Source organism: Euphorbia lathyris, chromosome 10 (assembly GCF_963576675.1).
Source record: "Euphorbia lathyris chromosome 10, ddEupLath1.1, whole genome shotgun sequence".
NCBI lineage: Eukaryota > Viridiplantae > Streptophyta > Magnoliopsida > Malpighiales > Euphorbiaceae > Euphorbia > Euphorbia lathyris.
Window position 1 is genome coordinate 54089462 of NC_088919.1, and position 22289 is coordinate 54111750.

Below are 22289 nucleotides of genomic sequence, written 5' to 3' on the forward strand. Positions count from 1 at the left end.
AGTGGTATTTGGTGGAGAGAGGTTTGAAAGAACTTACTGGGTTCAAAAAACTAATTTTAGGAGCTTTTTCAATTTGTTTATTGTTTCATCTATTTTTAATGACATTTTTACCCCTTATTTACTACTTTCTAACCCCAAATAAAGACTTTACCATATCTTTATTTGTCATTTTACAGAAATAGCTATTAACAATCAACTAAGTTTTACTAAAGAAGTTTACACAATCAGCTAGTCAAATTAGCTGACAAAAAAGATAATCAGCTAACAGCTAATGTAATCAGCTATGAGCTAACAGCTATTTGTCAAACAGTGTCATAGTAATAGAAACTAAGAGGTGTTTGTTTACCTACTTTTCATCTCATGTTTGTCTTTTCACTTTAAAATGCAGAGTTTTAGGTGTTTGGTTAGATACCCATTACCTTTTACAGCTGAAAAGTAGTTTTTTACAAAAGTAGAGAATTTATGCTTTTATAAAAAGCAGTCGTTTCCAAAAACAAATAACAAACAGGAACAGCAACCAGCAAACATGAAAACATACCCTAACTCTATTTTGCTCTTAATTTCTTTTGATTAATGATGCCAACTGTTTTATTTTTTTTAAGTATATGTTTTCATTCACATTTGAAAGATGGATGCTGGACATTTAATTTCAATTAGACCGCAATACGCGTGAAAAATCTTAAGAAGATGATATTGAGCAAATAAAAAACATTGTCGAAAAATGAAAAAATATTAATACCAAATCCTAATTAATGATTGACTATAAAAAAGGATAAAATGATGAATTATTGGTTGATATAAAGTCGGCGTGATTTTTGGGTCATTGTCTTTCCACTAACTTAATTAGTGTCTTCCAAGTACTATGTGAATGTAAAGCTTATGGGTCAACTCCCACATGAAAATCCAACTCTTTTCATTAATTAACTTACTACTAATTAAATTATTATTATTATTTAATCAAAAAAATGGTTTTAATTATTATTATTATTTATACAAAAGAGCCATCGGAGAATATTGGTATTTGTACTGTGACTGTAGTCATAGGGGATGATCCGTGATGACAGGAAGATAGATTATAGGTTTTTCTATAAATATTGATATATATACTGTGACTGTTGCTGGATTTGGAAGGCTTTACTTTGACTTGTAAGTCGCTTGGAGTAAAAGTTTTCACCGTATTTTAGTAGAGTTGGATTCTCGGGTTGTTTTGAGCTCTATAATGAGTGAGGTCCCTCACCACCATCCAAGTTATTAGCTTATTAGAAAGTGTCGAGAATTGCATGATAGAGATTGGGTTATGTCCTTTGCGTTGAATATACTATACAAATAGGTAGAAAGATGGAAAAATTATAAAACTGGATCAAATGGGAGGCTCATTTATATATTTAACTCATTTACTCAACCTATTACATATCTAGATTGTTTTTGTGTGACTTTCCCATAATACCCCTAATCTTTCCTCTTCCCCCTTACGCGGACGGTCACGTCCCCCTTCTCATTGGTTACGCGAAACGGTTGGTAGCTCCTCCGTTAATGATTCCCAGACTTTTGATCTTCCTATCTTCCTTTAAATTGCACGAAATCTGCACCATTTCTCCAAATCACAATGTATTTCTCTTCTTCCTCTCTTCATCTCTTGATTCTTCATCTTCCTAATCCTAGAAAACGAAGCCATGGTTCTTCATCTTCCTGTTCTTGCTCGTTACTTGGTTTATTTCTTCTTGTTACCATCAAAATATGGTTATTATACGTTATTTATATCATTTTTTCCAGTTTATCATATTGTTATTGTTGCTTTTAAGGGTGAAAGGCGCGAAAAATGTAAATATCTACTGTTTTCTCTGTGTTTTTCCATGAAATCACTTCGTGTAGTCGATGATTTCATGAAGATCTGCGATGAGAAAGAGCCTGAAACGTGACGATCTACTTCGCGAATCGATTATTTCGCGAAGTCTGCGAGTAGAAAAGTTCATGATTTCACTCGCAGGCTTCGCGAAAGCAACGATATGCGACGTAGATCGTCATGTTTCAGACCTCGCAGACTTCGTGAAAACATCGATTCGCTAAGTAAAATCATCATCTTCCCTACACATTTACATTCGCATGTTTCGCTAATCCTCATTTCGTGAAGCCAAATCGTCCTTTTTCCTACCTAACACGATTATTTTTTCCTGAATGTGGTTGAATACATAACATCTCTTTCTGGAAGGCGGCGTATTGGGGTTGTAGAGGAGATGACTTTCCTTCCTGTATAGGGATTAACTTCCCTCAAGATTGACACATTCACTTTAAAGTGATTCATTATGAGAGATTGTGTCTATCTTGATGTGCACCATGGGACACGTCCATCCCAAAAAGTCTGGACTTCCATTTCTCATCCCAAAAAGTCTGGACTTCCTGTAAAGGGAGAAATTTTCGTCCAGATTAGTCAGGTTCACTTTGAAGTGATTTCTTAGGAGTTTATTGTGGCAATCTTGTTGTAAATTTTGATAATGTTATGATTTTAATGTTAGAATCCGTTGTTGTTTGGCATTTTTTGTTATATACCACTTAACGAATTTTGTTAAAAACACATCCAGACTTCACATATGCTAATCAAAACCATCAACTAAACCAAACATTAGCTTCGCACTACGCCAAAACCCTCTTCAGACGATGGTTAAAAACCGTCGTCCCGCGAGATATAAATCTATCACGGGGCTCGCTGCCGTCTATTGCACCTTCAGACGACGGTCAGGTTCTGTCATGTTTCGTCGTCACATATGACATTAGCTTATTTTCTTACTGTCATTTTACCCTTGTTATGATGCAACTTATTTATTACTGCCGTCACCTTTAATGTCATCAAATGACATTTTTACAATTAAAACCGTCAGGTTAGCGTGTGGGAAATTGGCATATTTAATTTGAGATGACAGTTCGTATAATAATTTCTGCCGTTGTAGCCTGTTTAGATGGCACGCGTCTTAATCAATCATGTCAAAGGATTTTTTTTCATGTGACAGAAACATTAATTTTAATGTCTTTTTATTGCTGTTTAGATGACATTTTTAAAAATTAAAATGTTACTTTATGCCTTTTTCTTCGTTTGAATTTCTGATTTTTATACCTGAATACAGAAACATTCTAAAATATGAAGATTAAATTTTGTATATCAATGGTTTTAATTTTATTGGAGACCAATACTCATAATATGTTTACATTTGTGCCTAACGTCAATCCATATCTTGAATAACCAATACATTTCTGAATTAAAACACACACAAAAAATAACCAATCTTCCATAAGTCAATCCATATCTTGGAGTAATAATTAGGCCTATAATCCCAAAGGTCTTGGTATCTGCAAAAGCCAAGCAGGTCATTAATATTACACACAACCCTAAAATCAGTAGTAATTACGTGACCTTTCCCCTTTCACGGCCTTTCACTTACCACAATCATATCACTATAAATATATGCATCATAATTCAGAATCATACCTTCAACAGCTAGAAAACTTACCAACAATGGATCCTCTTGTTGAAACTCTAGGAGACATAATTGCTGACTTGAATAAGTTGTACATGGAGAACCCAGAGTGGCTTCTGGCCATCAATGGTACGTATGTCAATCCATAGTTGTTCTGTAACCCTTCCTGGTTTCTTCTATATATTTCTAATTATTCTTCTTGGATGATAACGTACAGGTCCTCTCGATGGTAACTTCTTCACATGGTCGATCAGGATGAAAGGCCCCCAATACACCCCATATGAAAGGGGTGTATTTGAAATCAGAATCAGCTACCATCCGGATTTCCCAAACAGACCTGCAAGAGTAATATTAACTCAAATCAGTAAGATATAATCACCTACATGAAACATACACTAATAAATCTCTCCTCTTATTCTCAGTTTTGGTTCCGGAATAGGATATATCATCCTAACGTGGCTCCTCAGGGGTCGATTCATCTTCCCCGTATCCTTAATAACCATCGCTTTTCCACTGCCACGGTATAATGCAACCATTTATCTATTTCATTTGATAAACATACAACATCATATTTTTGTTCTAATTATTCTATGCATTTTGTAGTGTCTGTGGCACATATATGATCTACTTCTACAGCCCCACAGCGAGGAGCCATATCCTGGGCAAGAAGCAGTTGCTGAGCAATATCGCAGCAACAGGGAAGAGTATGAGGGGATCGCCCGGATATGGACTGAGGAGTATGCTGTAACACCCCTTTTTAAAAACCGTCAATTTTGAGACCAATAGTAAATTTCATTTAATATACTAATAAAATTCAAAAGCACAATTCCATTACGTTTATAAATGCATTCCAATAGATTCAAATAAATGAAACCAAATGTTTAAAATTTACCAAAAGTACAGACAAGCTAGACTATTAGTAATATAAACATAATAATGACGACTCTACATACTGGTCGATCCATATGAGCGTCGCTAGCTTTTTATTCCTGAAAAGTGGTGGTGGCAATGGGTGAGCTGCCGACTCAATAAGATAGTTAATTAAATACACAGTTCAACAACATGCGCATACAATAGTTTCGTGCATTTAATTTACGGGCTATCATGCAACAAGTTTACCAATTTTAAATTTAATAGTCTTTTTTATTTAAGGGCCTTGCTTACTCTAGTCTAGTAATACTCAATGGTTGTTTGGCCAATAAAATCATATCATGGGATACCTTGTCGTAACAAATATCTGGTATCCCGTCTCTAGGTACCCTGTCGTAACAAATACCCGGTACCTTAACACCCTGTCGTAACAAATACCCGGTGTTTATATTTCACGTTATCACAATATTCATTTTTCTCATTTCAGTCGCAACCATTGAATATACTATCCTAGATAAGCTCTTATTCTTATACTTTTCCAGTCCTTCATTTTATCTAGAGTTTATCAACTGTATCATTATCGATTTCCATTCTATCCCCAATAAGTCTCGGTCTAAAATGCATTCATGTTCTCACAACCATCAATATCAAATTCAATTCATTCACGTCACCGTAGTCATCATAAATATCAAGTATACATATCAAACATATAAATCAAATCATTAAACAATTATTCCACCAAGTCAAATATGACACCCAAACATACTATATATTTAATTAACTACTTACACATATCAAACACGAAGATCGAACCAATAGACAATTTATCTCAACTAATCAACGTGGCAACAAAACACATAATGAAAGGTACTGTATATTTAATTAACTACTCACCTCAATTTCGAACGATAACGCTAAATTAGCAAGCCAGGATGATCTATCTTCAATTGATACATCTTTTTTTCTATCTAAAACAATAACCTTTCCTTTTTCCAGAATCTCCAAACGGTTTGCGGCCTCCTCCCCCAAAAAAACAAAAACAAGTTTCATATATATATATATAAGTAAAGAAGAAGTTTACCCTATCTAAAATTGATGTAAATAAACCATTATTATTTCTTTTATTATTATTATTGATATTAATAAACATATATATAATTGTTTTAACCTATTAGAATTCAAATGCCTACACTTTAGCTCGTCAAACAAATAATTAGTAACTATATTAATACTAACTTATTATTCTTAAAAAAAACTACTAATTTATCACAAACATTAATATATAAAATTTTCTTTCAAAATATAATATATAATATTAATATTTACTTTTATCAAAATTAATAAATTTTAATTAATTATTTTAGGATCCTAATTTTAAAGATTTACATGTACAAAATAATAATATTTTTTTACGGACGTTACATATGCAAAGTGGATATGAGGGTGTCCAAATCTCCTAAACTATCTTGGCTAAGAGAAAAGAGAATCGGAAGGCAATGTGAGCTCCAAATGTGGTTCTCATTCCAATTCCAAATTTCCTTTCTATAGTCAAAATAGTTAAGGAGCTTTGGGCCTTTAATTCCTCCCCTTTTGTAATATATAACGTAGAGCTTTGTGCTTCTAAACTGACCCTTTTATAATGCTCCTTCCACTTGGTAATGAGGGTTATGATGTTGTCACCACAAGGGACTCTGTTTGTGCTGAATATGAAGGGTGTTCAAATCTCCTAAGCTGTCTTGGCTAAGTGAAAGGAGAATTGAAAGGCAATGTGATATCCAAATGTGGTTCTCATTCCAATTCCAAATTTCCTTTCACTAGTCAAAACAGCTAAGGAACTTTGTGTTGAAACACCTTTCTACATGATTTTGATTTGTTAATCCCACGATTAAGACAATTAAATTTAAGTGCTTTGATTTAATTGTACTAATGTGTTTGTTCAATGTTGAGTATATTTATAAATGAGAACAGAAATAAAAAGTAAGACAGAATGAAGTCAGCATGAGCCACAGAAGCTGAGTAGAACACAACTCAGCATAATAGAAGAAAAGTCTTCTTCAGAACAAACGCTTGAAGATGAAGCTGACCGAAGAAGCTGAGTAGAACGTAACTCAGCCTCGCCAAAGATAAAAGTCGAAGGCAACGTCTACTAAGTCAAGCTGAGTGTTCACCAGGACAGCGCCAATGATCCGTTAACTAAAAGACAAAATCCGACAAAGATCTGCGCCATATCAGAAGCCTTGGAATTACCCCAAGAGACCTTTTCGAGATACATGGGTCAACTGGCATTTAGCTAAAAGACAAAACTGGCGCTAGAAAATGAACCTGTAGCAAGAAGACAAGCCTGACGATTGCTAATTTCAGACGACAGGATTGGCCTGCAAATCTGTATGCTGACCAATGAATGACATAAGAAGACCGTTTGAATTCAACGGATATGTCCGAATTCAAATGATTAGAGCATCAGATTTTACTATAAAAGGACAAGTCCATCACTTGGATCCTTTGCCGATTTACAAAAAGAAAAAGCAAGTACAGACAGAAAAGAAAATCATCACAAGAGTGAAAATCCAAAAGAGAAGCTGTCTGATTAGAAAAAGCAAATTCCTTACACCCAAATCCAATCTCTGTGTAAAAGTCTAGAGTGAATTTGTATTCATCTAAAGTTTTCTTCATCTAGAAAGAGCAAATTTGTATCAATTGTAAAGATTGAGAGAGTGGTGTTGAGTACTCGGTCTTAGTACTCAACGGTAGAGAAAATCTGAGTGTTCGGTTATAGCACTCAGTAGGATTGAGTAGACGAATAGAGGACGGTACTCTTGCATACTCAATTGCTTTGTAAAATGTATGTGCTCTACCTTTAAAGAGCTCAGTAGTGAATTGAAAAAGCCCGGAAGGATTCTGGGGACTGGACGTAGGCGGTGAGGCCGAACCAGGATAAGACTACTGAGTAATCTCTAACCCTTTCTCTTAATATATATATGCATGTGTTGCTTGCTTAAATTACTCAGGATATAAATTATATAAGCTGACACTGCGTAATCAGAGTGCTGAGTTGGAAGCTGACCTTAAGTGTTAATTCCCAACTCACAAGTAAAACGGTTCTAGTCAGCCTCTGACTAAAGTTGTCTTACATCTCGCTCAACCTTGCTGACCAAAACTGAGTAAGGTTATTTAAAGAATCAAATTAAGTCAGCATAATTAAGCGAAAAAGATACATTAGTTCCTAACCCCCCCTTGGAACTAATTACACGGGACCAACACTTTGGACTGTCAATTACAACCGAAAGGCAACACTCATGCCCCCTTTTGTAATATAACGTAGAGCTTTGCTATTCAGTTTGTATGTATGTACAAGTAGACTAAACTGACTCTTTTACAATGCTCCTTCCACTTGGGTTGTACTCGTGGTACTCTAAACTTGGTAATGAGGTTTATGATATTGTCAAAACAAGGGACTATGTTTGTGCTGAATGCATCATAAACCTATCACCATGTTTAATGTTGTTGTTACGATATCAACCCGAGTGGAAAGGAACATAGTAAGAGTATGGCCAATGCACATACATAACCCTTTATGTAGAGCTTGTTATTCAGTTCGTATTTATATGTATATTCTATCTAATCAAAATATATCTTATCATTTGCAAGCCATATCAGTACATGCAATTAGCCTAAATTTACCCTTTAATACATGCTTCATAAACAAATTGCATTCAGAATCCTTACTTATCATCATAGGTCATGTTCAAATAAAAATGAGCCAGTTGAGTTCATAACATTTTCAGCTTTAAGAGTATGCCTAACATGCTATAACAAGTAGACAACATATTCAAGTAGACATGTATATTCAAGTGAACATGCTATAACAAGTAGACAACTTATTCGTGCATGTCTATTCCTTACTTATTCAAGACAACTTATTCCTTACTTATCATCATAGGTCATGTTCAAATAAAAAAGAGTATGGTGATATCTTATCATTTGCAAGCCATATCAGTACATGCAATTAGCCTAAATTTACCTTTTAATACATGCTTCATACATGCTCAATGACCCTTTTACAATGTTCCTCTAATACTTGATGCATGATTAATAAGCTACATGCCCAAATGAACAATCGTACACATACTCATACAGAACCTCAAACATAAACATCAACAAAACATCATACATAAACATGTTTCATACACTTACACATACTCAATCACTTCTAGCAGTATAACTCATAGGTGTAAGAGTAGTGCCAATCTCAATGAACATTCAAAGCTTTAGCGTATGCCTAATCAGCCACATGCTTAATGACCCTTTTACAATGTTCCTCTAATACTTGATGCATGATGAATAAGCTACATGCCTAAATGAACAATCGTACACATACTCATACAGAACCTCAAACATAAACATCAACAGAACATCATACATAAACATGTTTCATACACATACACATACTCAACCACTTCTAGCAGTATAACTCATAGGTGTAAGAGTAGTGCCAATCTCAATGAACATTCAAAGCTTTAGAGTATGCCTAATCAGCCACATGCTTAATGATCATTCATACATAAACTCTATGAGTCCTAGCTTCCTAAACAGTTATATCTAACCAATCAGTTCATACCAATCATTTCATCATCACCCAAAACACCATACATATATGTAATCATTCAGTTCAAACCCACATAACAATATATATACTAAATCAGGCTAGTTTCCTAAATCAATGAGTTCTAGGTTCCAAAACAGTACATCAAACATACACAATCACTTCTAAAGGCATGACCAATCAGTTCAAACCAACATAACATTAATATATATTCAGTAAGTTAAAGAAATCTTCCCATATGCTAAAGGCATGAACCGATTGACAATCTCTTCAGTCAGCCTTCCCATGTACTGAAGCATTCTTACTATCCCTGCAAATAGTGTTCAAATAAAAAGGAAACAGATGAGTTCATACCATCTACTGTATCAGGCACTGTCTTGCCCTAGATTAAAAAAAGATAAAGACCCAAGCTTTACAGCAGTGAATCTAAATACAATAAAATCAGTGTAGCTAAGCGAGAGATCTAAACCTTTCAACGATAGGTCTGAAAATCACAAAATCATTATACCAGCTGCTGAAATTGACATACACCAAAGTAAATCGGATGAGAAAAAGATAGAGTAAGAAACAATGATACTCTAATACAGCTAGGAACGAAGAAAATATGGCTTACCAGTACCATGTTTCGAGCTCACCCAGCGATTGCATGTTCAAATCAACCATGGAGATGGAGCAGGATGAGAGGGATGAAGCTTGCGTAACCTAAACTGGGGTTTGGAATTGAGAGAGGGTTTATATATCAGCTGAAATTTCAGACAAATGATATAGAGCGCCTAAAATTTGGTATGGTCGCGTAAGTGAAATTTCATTTGCCGCTTTTTTGTTTTCGGCATACAATGACATTCATTTATTAGAAGTGTCATCTTTTGAGCGCATCAAATTTAACGAAAACGTGCGTTTTCTTTGGATGACAGGATTCTGTAATCGTAATGTCATCTGAGAATCGAGCGCATTTTTTATTTCGCCTTCAGATGACATATAGTTAAAATACTGTCACGAAAAATATTCAGACGATACGAAAACAAATGTCTGTCATGTATCTTGTGTCATATGAAAGGAAAAATGGCATAGTGTCACAGGCTTCGCATATGCTGGAATCTACGAAGTCAGATGGGAGGGAGATAGACGCGCTGTAAATATTGAGAGTATTATGGGAAAGTCACATAAAAACAGTCTAGATATGTAGTATGTTGAGTAAATGGGTTAAATATATAAATGGGCCTCCCATTTGACCCAGTTTTGTAATTTTTCCATAGAAAGATATAATATTTAATGAATTTTCCTCAATAGGATTGATCATGGAACCTTGTATATATAGCAGATTACATGAGTTAGAGTTTAATTATGATTAGCAATACATAATATAAACAAATATAAACACTAGTTATTAAATAACTCTAAACAAACTTAATAGCCATCTGTTAGTATTTCAAGATAGCTAAATAGATAATTCACAATAACTATCTTCAATACTTTGTTCATTCGTACAGAGAGAGGAATCGTGTTGCATATTAGTTGACGAATTTCGCAGAAACTACATCTTTGGATCATATCATAAGTTTGTATGCCTCCTGGGGGCTTTTGAAACATCATGCTTGTCGAGCAAAGGAGAATTAATCTAAGCCGTTTTGTGTAGCTTGTTCTCTTTCTTTCTTCTTCTCCTTTTTCTTCTCAGGCTTTTGCCTCTGTCTCACACAAAAGAGCGTCACTTGAGCTTCAATACGTATTGTCTATTTGGGATCTAATACGTGGTGCCTTATATCATTTCCGTAGCCAAACCACTTCTCTAGAAGGACATATCAATTTGACTATTCAGTTTGATTCGTTAGGTTAATTTTAATATTAATTTCATCATTCAACTTAACAATTTTGATTAAATCAAATCAAAAATAAAAAATGTCAATATAAAAAAATCATATAGATATATATACAATGATATATGTGTCATTATAAACCTAATTTTACAACAAAAATAAAAGTTAAGTTATGCTTAAAGTTGATTTTCAAATATGACAAAAGTAAAAAATACATAATTTCATTGGCAAAGTTTTATCAAATTAAAATTGCCTTTTTCTAAAAGTAGTAAATACTTTTTGCTTAGCACCTTTTATGTTATACAAAATATAAAGCTAAAATGATATATGACAACACTATGGAGTCAAATAAATTTAAGTCACTACATCCTAACTTAACCTATAAACTAAAAATTACTAAATTTACTATATACTACACATAATGTAGTAATTTTTGCATTTATCTAAAAATATATTTGAGTGTTACATATGCTAAACGTGACAATTAAACTTGTGTTTCTCATGTAGTAATTAAATAAAAATAGGGAAAATTTAGTAAATAACTAATTAACAAAGATAGTGTGTGAATAAAAAATATACTAATTACTAGTTTAATATTAATCTCACATTACTTAATGTCAAAATTTAGTAATTAACTAACTATGTGTGACAACTAAACCTCTAAACCATACCCAAAAAAAGAAAATTTTAAAAAATAAAACACAAAAATGATTAAAAATAAGAAAAATAAGCCAATTTAATTTGTGGTTCCATTCCAGGCTTGCAAAAAAAGTAATGGGTTTGCTTCAAAGCCAACCGATTCTCACTCTTTTATCTATATAAATATATATATTTCTTTTATATTCCTATAAATATATAAATAAGTTTATTATTTATTATTATTGTTATTACTCTTTAGTAAACTTCCAAGTTTGGAAAAGCAAGACTGGCTAGCAAGAAAATTCAGGATACCTGTTAAAGGGCTGACTCTACTTAAACAATTTAAACAAGAAACCAACCCCACACACCTCCTCCTCTCATTCCTCACCCTTTTCTTGATTTTCCGGTGACACATATAGCATTTCTTGATTTTCCGGCAACACATTAAAAGAAGGATTTAGCATTTCTTGATTTTCCGGTGACACATATAGCATTTCTTGATTTTCCGGCAACACATTTCAAGAAGGATTTCAGTTTTTTTTTTTAATATATATATAGTTTATCCGATTACTCGATTGAATTAATATGGTGACAGAAGTCGAAGTTGCAGAAGCTCAAGAATTGATTATCGGGCTATCCTCGTTCAAAGGTAAGCGTACCAAGCGTCAAAGACCGGTGTCTCCGCTCGGGTTAACGGTCTCTTCTTCAAGTGGTTCGGGTGGTTCGGGTGCCGGGGATCTGAGGATTATAACGACTCCGAGTACCTCAATTGATGATAATTACGGTGGTGGTGGTGGTGGAGGAGAAGAGGAAGATATGGCGAATTGCTTGATACTATTGGCTCAAGGGAGCCGTGAAATCAAGAAATTCTCAGAAGTACCTCCGGCCGCCGTTCATACTAAGCCGTCCGCGTTAGAATCGGGTGTTTACCGGTGCAAGACTTGTAACCGGAGCTTCTCGTCGTTTCAAGCTCTCGGCGGACACCGAGCGAGCCACAAGAAACCGGTTAATAAATTTGGTAACGACGGAAATAATAATAAGATGAAAGGTGAAGAATTCGGTCGCCGGTTTCTTGAAAATACGAGCACAACTCTTTCTTTGCAGATAAGCAATAATAATAATAGTAACAGTAAAAAAGCGAATAATAGTAACAAGGTTCACGAGTGTTCCGTTTGCGGGGCGGAATTCTCCTCCGGTCAGGCGTTAGGCGGACATATGAGGCGGCACAGGCCGGTGGTTTCTTCTTCTTGTTTTACTACTACTACTTCGACGGCGACAGTTGTTGCACCGGCTAGTAGTAGCCGGGAAGGTCAATCGGAATTTCAAGAATCGAAGAAACGGCCGAGGAACTGTTTGGACTTGGATCTTAATTTGCCGGCGGAAACGGAAGAGGAAAATCTTGTTAGAGAATCGAAGTTCCAGTTTCCATCTAAAGAACAAGTTCTTGTCTTCTCAGCTAATTCATCTTTGGTTAATTGTCATTACTAGCTATAATTAACTGTTCTAATTACATCATTTTTTTTACAAAATTATTAAACTTGTACATTTATTTCACCAAAATTCTTATCAATTTTTTATCATGTAATTGATCATTCTTTCAATTCTATAAATACATTTTTTTTATATAGATTGTTTAATTTGTTAGTTCGAGATTTGTCAAACACTCTTTAAATGAATCTTTTCGCCATTAAAATCTTCTTTGTACATCATTTATCCGGCAATTAGTTTAAACTTTTGGATTGTGCAGTCGATGGTTCTAACAAAAAATCATTATTGAAATTGACTCATAGGGTGTCCTTAATTTATATGACAATGAAGCTTAATAATCATCGGTTTTATACTTAGACCTTATCTCATTGTTTTGATTTGAGCGGTGAATTCGGGAGCTTCTCTTTGTTCATTCTTTTTAGGAAGGTAATTTTATTACCGATTGGATGATAAACTATCTTTTTACGTTTTTACATGTGTGTTGAGTCTCATATAAGCCTTCAAATCATTATGTTTGAAGATGTTTGTGATATAGTTTATCTCGGATGACTAGCAACTAGCTTTTTATTATCTTACGGGATTCTCTTTCAACACTTTTAGCTATGACTCTGGTTACGTAAGCACTCCAAATTGTCAATTTTATATTCAGATCTTATCTCATTGTTTTGATATTGAGCGGTGAATTTGGGAGCTTCACTTTGTTATTCAATTCGGGAAGGTAATTTTGCTATTGACAGGATGACAAATTTTGCAGTATTCACATGTGTATGAGCCTCATGTAAACTTCCATAACATTATGTTTGAAAATGTTTTTACCTTAAATGACTATCAACTAGCTTTTTTATTGTCTTATAGGATCCCGTTTCAACACTTTTAGTTATGAACACGGTTGTTTCAGTGCTACGAAAAAGTTTATTGATACGTAAACGTTTCCATTTTTTTCTCTTTATCTTTTTTCCATCTCCATTTTAGAAAATAATATAATTCTAGCATGATTTGAGGATCATATATAGATATATTATAAAGAATGACACTTGTGATTTGAGGATCATATATAAAGATAAAGAATGAGAACATTTATAGAACATGTGAGGAAGTAAAAAGAGAGGCAGCAACAACATAAGCATGGAAAAGAGGTTGTATTGTTTGATATGCAAGAAAAAGAAGCTAACTTTCTTCCTTGTATTAAGGATCCACTTCTACTCATTCTTGGTGAAGTTAAGTATGTTGTACGGCAGGAACCTTTTCATACCCATCCATCCGTTATACCATCATTATTCCTAGTGGCCTAGTTAGGGTAAGAAGAGTATTTGGAGTGTAACCGATGCATTCAAGTGTAACCACTCTGTCCGGAGTGGGTAGTGTCTGGATAAAACTAATGGGACGTTTAGTTCGCACAGAAGTAACAGAATAGAATCAACAAAGAGAAACAAGAAGAAAAGAATGAGACCTTTAAGAAGAGTATTTGGAGTGTAACAGATGCATTCAAGTGTAACCGCTCCCTATGAGGTGGGTAGTGTCGGGATAGAACTAATGGGGCGTTTGGTTCGCACATAATAGAATTAACAAAGGGAAACAAGAAGAAATGAATGGAATAACCATGAATTTTCTTGTATGTTTGTTTCAGTTCCACAAATAGAATGATATATCTCTCATTCCTTTTGTGTTTGTTTGGTTCAAATGAGATAATAAACCAGAGTTGTGTTTTTAACAACAATTTCTATACATACATTTGTCTCTATTAATAAACTAATCACATGTAAATATAAAAATTAAAATCAATTACTTTAGTCATTAAAATCGAAAGATGATGAAATAGATGAAATAGAAATAAAATTAATAAAAAAATGCACAAACATTATGTTTAAAAAGAAAATAATCATTTTAAAATAATTAAAATTAAATATTACACTTGAATAATATGATAAAAAAATTGGTCAAAATTATTTTTCAGGATAAAAAAGTAAAAATATAAAACAAATAAGTACAAGGATCAAAACAAAAATCAAAAAGTAAAATTTAGTTAAAAATTAAAAATATATAAGTAAAAGGATCAAAAGTGAAATTAATCCAAGGTTAAAAAATTAATAATAAATAGGCTATGAATATAAATACAAATTAAAATAGAGACTAAAGTAGAATTTTATAAGGAGGTTTTAGAAGTTCAATTTAGTAAGAGATGGGAAAGAAAATAGAAAACCTTCTTCTATTGGGGAATGAGATTAGAGGAGTTATAGATAAACTCAAAACTAGAAAAAAAAATGATTGAATTAGTAAAACAAATACTAATAAATGGAATGGAACCTCATATCTTTCCTTACCATTTTCTGAACCTCAAAAACAAACGCCTCCTAATAGATTAGGAGATTGAGAAAGATTAAGACTGACTAGAATATTTAAGAAATGTAATTTCCCATCATTAGGAAGTCTATTAAATTAGGTATAAATACACAAACTTAGTTTAGTTGCAAACTAAGAAACTAAGAGTAAAACTGTAGGACATAATCTATATATAATATAAAACAGTAACGATGGAACTGAGGTGTCACTTCCTCCTTTTTTACTGATAAAAAATATAATATAATATATAATATATTAGTTTTTATTTTATTATTATATTTATCTATAAAAATATTATTTAAAGTAAATGTGAAAATCAAATAATAATATTTAATTTATATAACACATTTATGTCATTAATTGTAATTATTAGATTGTATTTTTATTAATATTTATATATTAAGATGAATCCGTGCATCGCACGGGCCAAAAACTAGTTACAAATAATAATGAAACTAATCTCTAACAGTTAATAAGATATAAAAAAATATACTGAGAAGATATTCAAAGATAATATTGATATTATCTCTAACACCTCACTCAAGCTGATGGCGAGAATAAACTATGAGGCGAGATCGAAGAATCTAAAATTGAGCACTACCTAGAGGTTTGGTAAGAGCATCTGCAATTTGATCATCCGTTGGAATGAAAAGGACAACTAGAAATCCGGAACTCGGTAAGGCCTTGTTTGATAAACCACTTAATTGCTTAAATTAAAATATTAAGCACTTATTTAATTTAAGTGCGTTTGCTAACGGTTGTTTCTCCACCACTTAAATTAGTTAATTAAATTGAAAACCACTTATTTTGATAAGTCAAAATATTTAACTTAACATTTTAAGTTAAACATTATCAACTACTATTTTTATATAAATTAAATCACAGTACTTATTTTTTCAGCAATTAATTTTCAGTTTTATCAAAAAATACCTAACTCAGTAATAAATAATTCATTTATCAATAGGAATTGTCTTTTAGGACACTGCATTAACCTTCTTCCATTTGGACTAAAATCAATTTTTTTTCAAAACAATCCCACAAGAGTTTGCATGACTACAATGAACCTTATGGGGTAAGCATTCATCAATGAATGTCGTCTTTAGTAAGCACCCTTTCAATTCTCACTTCTCCTCTAGCTATAATCTCTCTGATGAGATGGTACCACTTAAGATAGTGTTTGGATACATTATGGGACTATGAGTCCTTTGCTTGTACAATGACTTCATTGTTATCATAGTACATAGTAATGTAATTAACAATGACAGACACTACTAGTTCTGTCATGAACATCTTAATCCAAATTGTCTCCTTTACTACTTATGTAGTTGTGATATACTTTGACTCGACCGTAGAGAAAACAATATTTCACTGATTGGATTCAGAATGATTCAGATATTTAGTATGTTACTAACTATATTTAAGATAATTAGTATGTTACTGACTATGTTTAGTATAATAAAGAAAATTATGTTTAGGATACTTAGTGAGTGTTTGTTTCAGCTTTTCAAATGAGTGTTTAACGTTTCACTCCAAACCACAATAAATATATCGTTTTATTAGGTTTATATAACCGCAACGTTTAGTATTTTCTATAGAAACTGTAGCGTTTTGAAGTTTTTTTACGAAACCTCATTTTTGAAGCTTTTCATGAACAACTGTTTGTAGTTATTTGTTATTGACAAAATTATTCTTCTTATTTTCACAAAATATGTTATTCTCTAACATTATTTATATTTTTATAACATAATTATCGAAAAAACAATATTTTATTACATTCAATAAATCTTTTATTTTAATTTTTTAATTTACATTATTTATTAACTTGTGTAATACATTTTTTATTTTATAATTTATTTGTAATTAATTTAAAAATGTCCATATTAGACATTTTAAATACTAACAACAACAGTTCAATATAATTTTACCAAATACTAATAATTAAACAGTTAATAGTAGCAACAACAGCTGAACCAAACAAGCTCTTAGTATGTTACTAACACAATTGTAAAAAAAACGGTTAAAATATAACAATGAAGTATATATGCGGCGTATAAGTTAATTATACAAAAATTTATCAAAATATCTAAAATATTTACTATATTAAATGTTGCAGCTCATACATTAATTAGAGCGGTCTATTCCAATGCTAATCCTTTTCTATCTTTTATAATCCCATCTTTTTTAATTCTGTAATTCTCCAAGAAATGGTTTCTGATTAATAGAAGTTGTTCTTATTTTTAAAAAAAAAAGAAATATATGTAATTGCTTCGGTTTATCTACAAACTTATTCGTAAATTCAGATATAACACGTTAAATCATAGGTTAAAATCAAATTTACATTTCTTAAAAAAAAACATTAAGTTCAATTTTGGTCCCTATCCAAAATAATAAATCGTTTTTGTTAAGTTCAACAGGAATGCGTGTTATCATATTGGGCCTGGTGAGTGGCGGGTGCGAAGCCTGCCAACAAGTCTTGTGCTTCGTCGTTACTGAAACAAGCAGAAGCAGAGCCTCCGAGTAACTCAATAAATCGTCGGGCGGGTTTATCAAAGTTGTACGAACTTCAACCAACAGTTACACAGCCGTTGTACAGGAGAAACAAGGCAGAGATGGCCGTGCACCGCGATGGTCTTATAGACGAGGAAGAGAACGTTGAGGATAATGCTCTCTTCGAGGAACCGATGATCGACCTTGATCCTGATACTCCCCCTCACCTCCGGGAACTCGGCGCCGCTTGTCAGGTCGGCAATGTTGAGGCTCTTCGGATAGCTATAGGTGTGTTCTCAGTAATCCCCTCTGCTTAATCTTCTTCGTTTTTTTATCGTTTTTGGTTTTTGCTTTATTCGATTTTGTTTTTGTTTGATTTTTTTGTCCTGCTATTTGTTGCATGCTAAACTCCCTAGCTCATTTTGTTCATCTAGTGTGGTTATTGATTTTTTAGAACAGTGAATTTTTCTCTTTTTAGGTTTTTCAATTTTTGATTAGGCTGTTTTGGATGTGTTGAATTAAGCTGAAGGTTAATTTTGTGAAAATTTAAAGCCATTGAATTGATAGATACTCTATTTGTTTCCAATTTGAAGTTCAAGTGGTTCAATTAGTATTCCATATATAGTTGTTAAAGGCCTATCTGAAGCGCGCCTCATACTAGGCTTAAGGTCCTGCCCCTAACAAGTCCTAGGCGAGCCTCTGTTTTAAAAGGCTCACACCCCACCAAGAGACAAACTTTGGAATCTAGAGGCTTTAAGTTGTGCTGAAGTAAGATGAAATATTTAGAGTCTAAGTTTAGCGGCGATAGGAGTAGGGAGAAGTAGAAGGAGATGTTGCTTATAGGATTAAATCTGGTTGGATGAAGTGGAAGAGTGCTACATGTTTCCTTTGTGACCTCGGTATCCCTAATAGATTGAAGAGAAAATTCTATGGCACGACAATTAGACCTGCATTGTTACATGGTACGGAGTGTTGGGCAGTGAAACCCTGTCACATTCATAAGATGTCGGTGGCGGAGATGCGTATGTTGAGATGGATGTGTGGTCATACGAGAAAGGATCAGGTGAGTAATGAAATAATTAGGACAGAAGTAGAGGTTACATCTATTGAGAATAAAATGAGGGAAAATCGACTAAGGTGGTTTGGCCATGTAAGGCGAAGAGCATTTGATACGCCGGTTAGGAGGACTGAAGAGTGGCAAAGGGATGTAATGGTGAGGGGTAGGGGAAGACCTAAGCGAACTTGGAAGAGGGTGATCGAGAGTGATATGAGTTTATTGGGAATTGAGGAAAATATGGTAGTGGATAGGTCGGAGTGGAGAGAGAGAATTTATGTCGCTGACACGATTTGATTTCACGGTTTTGTACGATGGTTCATGTTAGCCGACCCCGAATCATTTCGGGATTAGTTCATCTAAGTAAAAGATAATAAAAAAGACTTAAAAATAGAAGGGAGGGAAGAAGAGTGAGAGACATAAAGGAGAGGAGCTGCTTCTGTAGTACGACGCAAGAAACCAGCAGACTGCTTCATTTCTAGTATCTTAGTCTTGTTGTCAACACTTAACTTGGTGTTTTTGATGTTATGTTTTTATATGGTTTTGTCTTGTTTATATCAAATATTGATGATTAGATTTTGTGTTTATATTTATTTTTTTGTCATTTTCTGCGCGTTCTGTTCATCAGGCGTGCGCCTGAGCCTCATGCCTTGTGCCATTAACAACTATGATCTCCATACATCAATTGTGAATGGGGTTGGAGATGGTGAGTGGTTGTGGGGATTGAACTCGCTTTGATTTGGTGGAGAAATAGTTGTCCTGGTTTTGGTGGAGTTTATGCAAAAATGATGATTTGCTGAGGCTCTATAGTATGCATGATCTCCTATCGTTGATAATAAACTGGTATAACAATAAAAGTGAATAATAAGCACAAGAAATGTTATGCATCAGTTAAAGAATCTGGTTGTGCCATGACTAGATTAGGGAGTTCAAGAAAAGCTATAAAGAATAATACCTGTGTAGTGATGAAGTTGTGCAATGAGTTTTTGGGATTCGGTGTTTGGCTTTGTGCATTTCGCAATGAATCAGAGATCATATGTTCTAACATAGATATTTCATTCTTTAGTTCTGCCAAATGATAAAGATACTAAGTGCGATTGTTGAACTTTTGGCGAAATAAATGAATTTGGAAATAAAAGGGCCTTAAATAGTTTTGAATGAATTTTGGAAAGTCTCAAGGGTATAGCCAAGATGTTGTGGACTATAGCTTTGTGATAATCTGTAAATGATATTTGAGGACTCAATTGAGTGAATTTGAAAAAACACTCTGGATGGCCAATTCAAACTCCCTTCAGCTTACCTTTCTGTTAATGCTTTTCTTTCTGGGTGCAGAGAACTTGAATGGAAGTGTCAATGAAGCGGTAGAGGATGGGGACACAGCTCTTCATCTGGTTTGTCTCTATGGTTATTTACCTTGTGCCCAGGTAAGTTCCATCAAGTTATAACCTTTTTATTCAGTTTTTCTTTATTCTTCCATCATATGAAAACAAATCCAATTCCTATGCTCTGTTAAATGTAGCTGCTAATTGAAAGAGGAGCAAATGTGGAGGCTAAGGATGAAGATGGAGCGATACCTTTGCATGACGCTTGTGCTGGGGGTAAGCAACAATCACGAACTATCAACATCTTATTTGAAATTGTCTGTCCAGGATTCCTTGGATTTGATTAATTTTTTTTATTTGTTTTTCCTGCTGTAGGTTATACCGAGGTTGCCCGACTTCTTTTGAACTCTGCTACTGATGCAGAGTGTGTCAAAAGGATGGTAGAAACAGTTGATGCTGAGGGTGATACAGTGAGTATAAAAAAGCTAAATCTTCATTGAGTTTAGGAGGCTTGCAATTTTAGTTTAATTATGATATTAGAGGTCACGGGTTCGAGTCTTAGGAGCGGCCTCTTGCCAATTAAATTGGCAAGGGAAGGCTTGCCCCCAATACACCCTTGTGGTGGGACCCCTCCCCGGACCCTCGCTCAGCGGGGACGCGTAATGCGACCGGGCCGCCCTTATTTTATTTTTATGATATTAGATAAAACTTTAAGATATAGCTTAACATTTTTGTTTGGTGGATTCTCATTGAGATTTCTCCCGTTTCTTTTCATCTTTGTAGATGTGTTTGATTGGTTTTGGTTAGATAATAATGTGATCTTCAGCTGTCTGAAAGGGACTGGAAATGTTCTAAATGACCGTGTTATGTGTTATTAGCTTCAAAGCCTGCATTAGACACTTTTGCATAATGAGATAACTTTGTTTTCTTGTCAGCCTCTTCACCATGCCGCAAGAGGCGAACATGTGGGCGTTATAAGGTTGCTGCTGGCTTTTGGTGCTCCTGCTACAAAACCAAATGTATATGAAAAGGTCAGCATCATCTGAACAATTTTTGAATTGCACCTTTACGCCATATTTGTTAATGATCAATTATTGTTTGCAGACCCCAGGTGAGTTAGCAGAACCCGGTACAGAAGCCAGGAGAATTTTGGAATCTGCTGTGAGTGCTCTCTCCTGCCATTAGGTTATAAGTACAACTGCTCTATTGCTCAGATAACACAGCAAACTGTATCTGATAGTTGTTAGGATGAGGTACATTTTTAGTTTTTGAGAGGTTCCCCACTCTTCTTTGATCACTCTTAGGACCGAGTGGCGGTTCAGCCATGGCCATTGGTTTTATTGGATTTTCATTAGAAGAAAGGCTTAACATGTTATCCTTTTAGTTTGCAAGTTTTAGAATTCTGAAGAGATTGAAACATATATATAAATATCTTTTTCGTGTTACATGTGAATTATTGGTAGGGTAGAGCATCGAATTGAGGACAAGGTATGAATGTTTTATTGTGAATATAATGCAAATACCTGTAGTTGGTCTTATTTGAGGACCAAATACATGTACCTTAGGAGTTTGGAAACCGATCAACTTATTGATTTCTTTTTCGAATTTGCTTAGGTGGGTATAGGGGTGTAACCGAGCCGAACCCTAGGTAGGCTCGGTATTGGCTCGTTAATATCTCGAATCGAGTTTTGACGAGCTTTGACGGAATCTGACCGAGCTTTGATCGAGCCGAGCTTTTATCGAGCTTTTAACGAACTTTAACCAAATTCATCATACATGTATAAAATAAGTAGCATAAAAAAAATAGAAAAGCTTTATAACATACTCTATATGAGTTTAAAATATTTATAAAAAAAAACAATCATGTTATTGTCGAGATTCCAGAACAGTATATGGTACTTGTGATCGGAAAACACAAGCTCGGAGAAAAATTTCAAACAATGACATATATATTAAAGTTTGTAATGTATTTTATTCCTCATCAAAACCTAATTGTCTAGCTAAAGATTCAAATTTCTAAGCTTTTTTGTGTCATTTTTTGTATGAGTTAAATCTTATTTGAGTTGTGAATTGTGATGAAAACTAATAATAACCAATGAAATATATATCAAATATATGTAATTAAAAACAATCGAGCCTGCTCGCGAGCTTTCGAGCCAAACCTGAGGAAGCTCGGACTCAGCTCGTTAGTGCTCGAGCCGA

General features: G+C 33.9%; 2 protein-coding genes across 2 annotated transcripts; both read left to right on the top strand.

The window, feature by feature from the left end:
• Positions 1-11666: 11666 nt before the first annotated feature.
• Positions 11667-12956, top strand: LOC136209526 (zinc finger protein ZAT5-like). Its single transcript, XM_066001017.1, has one exon. It carries the CDS (start codon positions 11982-11984, stop codon positions 12882-12884), a length of 903 nt encoding a protein of 300 aa, XP_065857089.1. The 5' UTR covers positions 11667-11981; the 3' UTR covers positions 12885-12956.
• Positions 12957-17656: 4700 nt separating this feature from the next.
• Positions 17657-21532, top strand: LOC136207984 (uncharacterized). Its single transcript, XM_065998844.1, has 6 exons — positions 17657-17999; positions 20098-20189; positions 20285-20363; positions 20463-20557; positions 21023-21118; positions 21192-21532. Exons 1-6 carry the CDS (start codon positions 17834-17836, stop codon positions 21270-21272), a joined length of 609 nt encoding a protein of 202 aa, XP_065854916.1. The 5' UTR covers positions 17657-17833; the 3' UTR covers positions 21273-21532.
• Positions 21533-22289: the final 757 nt, after the last annotated feature.

Bases quoted from the DNA above. Each gene is read 5' to 3' on its own strand.
- LOC136209526 (XM_066001017.1), top strand. From the start codon at position 11,982: ATGGTGACAGAAGTCGAAGTTGCAGAAGCTCAAGAATTGATTATCGGG.
- LOC136207984 (XM_065998844.1), top strand. From the start codon at position 17,834: ATGGCCGTGCACCGCGATGGTCTTATAGACGAGGAAGAGAACGTTGAG. The intron at 18,000-20,097 runs GTGTGTTCTCAG...TTCTGGGTGCAG, and splicing joins GGCTCTTCGGATAGCTATAG to AGAACTTGAATGGAAGTGTC. The intron at 20,190-20,284 runs GTAAGTTCCATC...TGTTAAATGTAG, and splicing joins GTTATTTACCTTGTGCCCAG to CTGCTAATTGAAAGAGGAGC.